Here is a 6,019-nt window from a genome sequence, read left to right on the forward strand (position 1 = left end):
AGCTGACCGGGAGCTGCAGGGAGGGAGGGGCAGTGCTGATCGGCCAGGCTGCCGGTGGGAGCAGGGGCGGGACAGGTATTTCGGAGCTGAAAGGCCCGAGCCTGCGTGCACCCAGCGGGGAAGGGGGCAGAGAGCGGCGCTGGGGGCCAGGCCCAGGCCGGGAAGCGCCCAGCGGGCCCGGGGCGAAGGAGCGGGCAGGCGGGGGCGCGCAGACTGTGGGAAGGTCGGGGACAAGCGTGAGGCGCCCGCCCGCTCGAGGCCACAGGTAAGGGGCGGCTCGGGAGCCCAGTGGATTATGGGTAGCTCCTTTGCTGCGCAGGCGCCCGACAGCGCAACGACGGGTGGTGCCGTGACGTCACGTCTCCGGCCCCCAAGAGCCGGACGTGGAGTGCGGCCCCTGTCGCGCGAGCGACACCCGCGGCGCGGCCGCCCCCGACCCCTGCGGCGAGCTGGGCGGTTGCTATGGGGATGTAACGCCGTCATGGAGCAGGAGCCAGCTCGCGCGCCCCCGGACCCGCTGTCGGCCGCGCACGCGCACTTCCGGGAGCAGCGATTCGGCCCGGCGGAGGAGCTATACAGCCGCTTCATCGCGCGGTGCGTGCGCTCGGCGGCCGGCCCCGCCCCCACCAGGTGTGTCTGGAGTAGCCCGGGGGCGGGGCTGGCGTTTCTGCGGAGGGAGGCGGGCGGGCAGGTTCTTAACCGGGGCACGCACCAGGGGGTGCAGCTCCGCCCCTCGACGGCGGAGCGGGGGGGAAGCTCTGGCTCGCCACGCGCCCAGCAGCCAATGGGATGGGCCGCGAGGCTGCAGCGGGCGGGGCGTGGGAGCCGCCTGCCTTGGGCGGGGCCGGGAGCGCCCCCTCGCCGCGGCTCCCCCGCCCCCGAGTCCTGCCCGTTCCCAGCTGTGCGGGTCCGCCCCTCCCCCTCCAGCAGGGCAGAGCCAGTGGGGGGCTGCCAGGAGCCCGCGGGCCAGGGGAGGCGTGTTCTGCGCGGAGCAAGGCGCAAACCGGGAGGGACCTGAGGCGGGCAGGCCAAGGGGCGGGGCGGGAATCCAGAGCGGGTGTTTCCCTGAAAGGGTTTGTTTGGGGGAAGGTCTGTGGCCTATGTTACACAGGAGGCCGGACTAGATGATCACAGCCTACAGGCACCGCCTTCCCCCGGCCTGGGGCTGCTCAACCCCCCAGACCCCCCCCCTCCGCTTTCCTGCCCCTGCCCTGTTCCTGCTCCTCCCCCAGCACCTCCCGCTTGCCAGGAAACAGCTGGTCACAGGGAGGGAGGCACTAGGAGGGAGGGGGAGGAGTTGCTTAGCAGGGCTGCCGGCAGACAGGTGCTGAGGGGAAGCTGGCTTCTGGTGGGTGCTCAGCACCCATTCATTTTTTCCCCATGGGTGTTCCAGCCCTGAAGCACCCATGGATTCGGCGCCTGTGTCATAGTCGGCCCTCTGGCCTGGGTATCTGTGGGCATGTCTACACTTAAAACGTTGCACTGTCCTAGCTGTAGTGCTTGAAAGAAGATGTTCTGTGCCAGTGGTCCTCAAACTTTCGTACTGGTGACCCCTTTCATACAGCAAGCCTCTGAGTGTGACCCCCCCTTATAAATTAAAAACACTTTTTTATATTTAACCCCATCATAAATGCTGGAGGTGAAGCAGGGTTTGGGGGGGGAGGTTGACAGCTTGTGACCTTCTATGTAATAACCTCCTGACCCCCTGAGGGGTCCCACCCCCAGTTTGAGACCCCCTGCTCTATGCTGATGGGAGAGAGTTCTCCTGTCAGTGTAGTTAATCCACCTCCCCGAGAAGCAGTAGTTATTTGGCATGGGAAGCTCTCCCACCAACATAGCATTGTCTGCATGAGGGGTTAAGTTGGTTAACTACATTGTTCAGGAGTGTGGATTTATCACACCGCTCACCGACATAGTTACACTGATAAAGGTATGTGATGTAGACCAGACTTTTGATTCTTTAGGTATTCAGTGCCTGCTCTCTCTTTTAAATCAAGGAAATGCCTCACCCATGATCTCGCCACTGCATTCAACAACAGGGGACAAATCAAGTACATGCGGGTTGACTTTTATGAAGCAATGGATGACTACACATCAGCCATACAAACCCACCCTGATTTTGAAGTCCCATATTATAACCGAGGATTAATATTGTACAGGCTAGGTATGGAAAAAACATTGTTCATTTTCTAATTTAGTATATTGCATTTGCAGACTGCTTATGGTGCCCCATTCTTGGTTGGCCCTTAAGCACTAACATGATAAACATAATACTATTAATGTGCTGCGAACTTTAACGTGCATTACTCCAATTTCATGCCAGTGGAATTATACCATTGTAAAATAGTGGGAAATCAGCCCCCTTAAATCACTGTCCAAAGTAATTGCTTTAAAAATAAACAAGAAACTTGGTTTTTTTAGCAGGTTTGTTTATATGATATTGGGATGCTGAACAAACCAAGTGACCCACCAAATAAGTGTTAGCCTTTCATAATGTAACTTAATCTGTGTAAAAAGACCTCCAGACTAATTTGTTTCTGTCATTTAGTTTATTTCTGCTGGATAAAGTTTTGGGGATAGAGTTGTTGGCCCTGATTCTGCTCAAACAACATTTTTTGCACTGGGGAAATCCATTGCTTTCAATGGATGTATTCCTGATAGTATACCATGGTTGTCTATCAGATATAAAACCACACTTGAGTAATATTAAGTGTGAAAAACCAATAAAGACATTAAAGGTATTATATTTAAATTAAACTACCATTAATGTGAAAGATCAAAGTACGCTTGTATGTATTATCCTTGTTGTTTTGTTCAATTTGCTCAGCAATTTGCAAAATTCAGTCATCTCCCAGTAAGTCTCACCATCATTCTATAGTTTCATGAGTTCTATAGCTTCTGTAAGTTTTTTGGCTTTCAAAACAATCTAAAATACTCATGTATGTTGCTGAAAGGAGACAAAACTACTAACAGTGATTCTGCGGATGTGCATAGTGGTATTACTATTGCATGTTTTATAATGAAATGGCATTATCAGAACCATTATGCTTTAATATGAATAATTAGAATACAGAGCCTGATCTTGAGAAGACAGAGAGCCTCCTGTGAAGTAATAAACACCTTCAGCTCCTGTTGTTTTCAAGTTGAGAGTTTTGTTTGGTAAAACCATCAGGAATCATTCTTCAGTTTTTGTTTGTCAAATAGCTTAGATGCAGAAACAAGTAATACACATTTTTTTCTCTTTTTGTCACAGGATACTATGATGAGGCTTTGAAAGATTTCAAGAAAGTTTTAGCATTAAACCCTGAGTTTGAAGATGCTTCCTTGAGTCTAAAACAGACTATTCTTGACAAAGAAGAAAAACAAAGAAGGACATATTAAAAATCCCACTAGCTCCATAAAAAATGTTTTCTTGAACACTTAGTCGACTTGAGATTTTAGTCTTTGATGAATAAAACACAAGATTGTTTACATTTTATCTTGCTCTGGGGAAACGAAATTTTCTTAGTTTTAGATAAATAATCAAAGTAGGTATGTACTATAATTGCCAAGTAAACTATAGTTTTTGAACAGCTCTGTAATTGCAGTGTTGAATAAAAGCACAATGTTAAACCTGTCTATGATGTTGGTCATTCTGTGTTGAAATATTTTATAATATATACAAAGCTGGTGGAAGTTCAGTAACTACTACTAAAGTCTGATTGTTAAAGAAATGTTTATATATACTCTTGCACAGATTTATTTAATAAGTCTTTTGTGGAGGAAATAGACAAATTATAGCAAGTTTCAGTACTTGAAATTAGCTGTTTAGTCGAAATAATTTCTTTAACATTGTTAAAACTGTTTTACAGTATGTTAGTAGGTTGGAGTATAACATCTGCCTATAGATTTCCAATATGTCCATCACAAAGGCAGTGGGCTCTGGAGGGAGAGTATAGGATAAAGTTTATATTTTATTGTAATGGCTGAGTGGATACTAAATGAATATATTGTATTGATTTCTGTATCATCTGCAGGAAACCACAAGGATTGTAATTGTTTGAGTTGTTCATAGCAATTATCTTTTTGGCTTTTTTTCCTGTTTATTGAAAAAAAACAATTAATTTATTACATAAAAAAAACCAAGCATGATCTAACTAGCTATAAGGGTAAGTGCAAACTGGTGCATCTTTTCTGTCAGATTAGACTATAGAAGCAGCAGCTCAAGTCAAGAACTCTGGGCCTATTATGCCATTGTGTTGTGCACAGGAATAAAATTCTGGTTTAAAAAAAAAAGTTTTTAATTGCAAGCATGGCATCAACTTCAAATGTATTCTGAATAAATAAGACCACTTTAAGGTTCTTTTTATACTGTATATGCTTCATGGAAGATCTCACAGCTCCTTACAAATGCAAGGCCACATCACTGGAATGACTTGTGAGAGTCAGTGGGAAGTTCTACAGCACTACTTGGGTAAGTAAAGGGACTGGGGTTTAGCCCTTAAATTGCTTTGTGTTCTATCTACAGTTACCACTTTCATTACGGAATTTGCTTCCAGATGTGGGGTGAAACACCCCTTACACACAATTTCATACAATCCCATAGTGCTTCCCAGACAATCGTTTTAGCCTTATGACACACCTGTTAGGCTAACAATGCCACCAAACCTTTTTTACAGGTGGAGAAACAGACATACTGTGGCAGTAGGGTCCAAATTCTCAAGAGTCTCAGTTTTGGTTTTCAAATGAAGATCCCTGTAGCCATTAGTTGTGTTCATTTCCCCATGAAAAGCATGTGTTGGGGAGGAATGCTTTCTACCTACGGCAGACTCACATTTCATAACTGGGACAAAAAGGCTGTGGCAAATGAGGGTGATAGACTATTCATAAAAATAATATATGTACCTCCGTTTAGGTGCTTGCTATTGTGCCTGTCTATGTGGATTGAATGAAAGAGGGTTATTAGGAAGAGCAAGCAGAAAACAAAACAGTGGTCAGACAAGACAGCTCTGGGCAAACAACTTCAAGTAACCAGCGACTAGGCCAGTAAATAAGGAAGATGCTCTTCCCAGGCATGAGCCAAAAGTTGCACAGCTGTTTTGCTAAGACCAGAGCCTGCAAATCCAAAGTATCAAGCACGCTCTGGAGAAAGGAAGGGGTGAATGGTCAGCAGCTACTGGAGGGGGTGGAGGAAAGAGAATGCAAGAGAGGTAGTTGGTCTTAGGGAAAAGGGGTAAGTTTAGGCAAGATAGGAATGCAGACCTTTTGTGTTGTAACCTTTTTCAATGCTTGTTGTGGGCCTGTGGGTGAATAGGCAGTGGCTGTTTGGAAGGAGCTGTTTTGAGTCACATTAACCAGCTGGTGATCACAGGCTTCCCCAGGGAAGGGTCTTGCAAGTGCCTTGTGTTAAGGCGGTTGGAAGCAGGGTGGCTGCCACCTTGGGATCCAGTCCAAAATTGGTAGAACTGCAGAATTCCACTCAGAGGTAAAGGTAGCAAAATGTGTCAGGTGAAGGGTGCACTTGTGAGGGCCTGCAAAGGAGTACAAGGCACCACTTGCTTTGCAATCATGAGTAGGGTGGGAACAGGGTGTCATAGGCTGGTGCTCCAGTCTAAAATGGGGTGAACTGTAGAGTTGCTCTCTGGGAGAAGTGTAGGTAGAGTTGGAAAGACACTCTATCAGTGGGAAACAGTGTCTATAGAGAGAGCAGGCAAAGAGATCACAGGTGCATCTCACCCCGAACCATGACACTGTCCTTTCTAAACACAACATACAAGCACTGAAAAAAAAAACCTGAAGAGTCCTATCATGTATGTTTTGGGAAACAAAAACACAAGGACCTTTCTGATAGACCTGCTCATTCTCCCACAACCATTTCGTTTTATAGATGCTGCTATTTGGTTTTTATACTGTCTGCGTCATCGTCGTAGGAATGTTTCACTGAATTGGGAACAACCTTACGCAGCAGTTTTTCCACAGTATTTCCTTTTCTCAACAAGACATAGAGATGTCCTGGTCAATGTATTTTTATATTTGTGTG

At 46.8% G+C, this 6,019-nt stretch overlaps 1 protein-coding gene across 2 annotated transcripts; it reads left to right on the forward strand.

Annotated features, from left to right (window-relative positions):
- Positions 1–271: 271 nt before the first annotated feature.
- TTC32 (tetratricopeptide repeat domain 32) lies at positions 272–3,616 on the forward strand. 2 transcript variants are annotated; one of them, XM_084624091.1, is made up of 3 exons: positions 272–630; positions 1,998–2,164; positions 3,254–3,616. In XM_084624091.1, exons 1-3 carry the CDS (start codon positions 296–298, stop codon positions 3,379–3,381), a joined length of 630 nt encoding a protein of 209 aa, XP_084480217.1. In that variant the 5' UTR covers positions 272–295; the 3' UTR covers positions 3,382–3,616. The 2 variants fall into 2 exon arrangements, with proteins under 2 accessions (XP_084480217.1, XP_084480218.1); XM_084624092.1 differs by having other exon boundaries at positions 272–594.
- The last annotated feature ends 2,403 nt before the right edge of the window (positions 3,617–6,019 follow it).

This window comes from Lepidochelys olivacea (genome assembly GCF_965140295.1).
Source record: "Lepidochelys olivacea isolate rLepOli2 genome assembly, chromosome: 3".
Lineage (NCBI taxonomy): Eukaryota > Metazoa > Chordata > Testudines > Cheloniidae > Lepidochelys > Lepidochelys olivacea.

Coding starts and splice junctions, on each gene's coding strand:
- TTC32 (XM_084624091.1), top strand. CDS start 296: ATGGGTAGCTCCTTTGCTGCGCAGGCGCCCGACAGCGCAACGACGGGT. Junction 631..1,997: donor GCCGGCCCCGCCCCCACCAG/GTGTGTCTGGAG, acceptor TTTTAAATCAAG/GAAATGCCTCACCCATGATC. Junction 2,165..3,253: donor ATTAATATTGTACAGGCTAG/GTATGGAAAAAA, acceptor TTTTTGTCACAG/GATACTATGATGAGGCTTTG.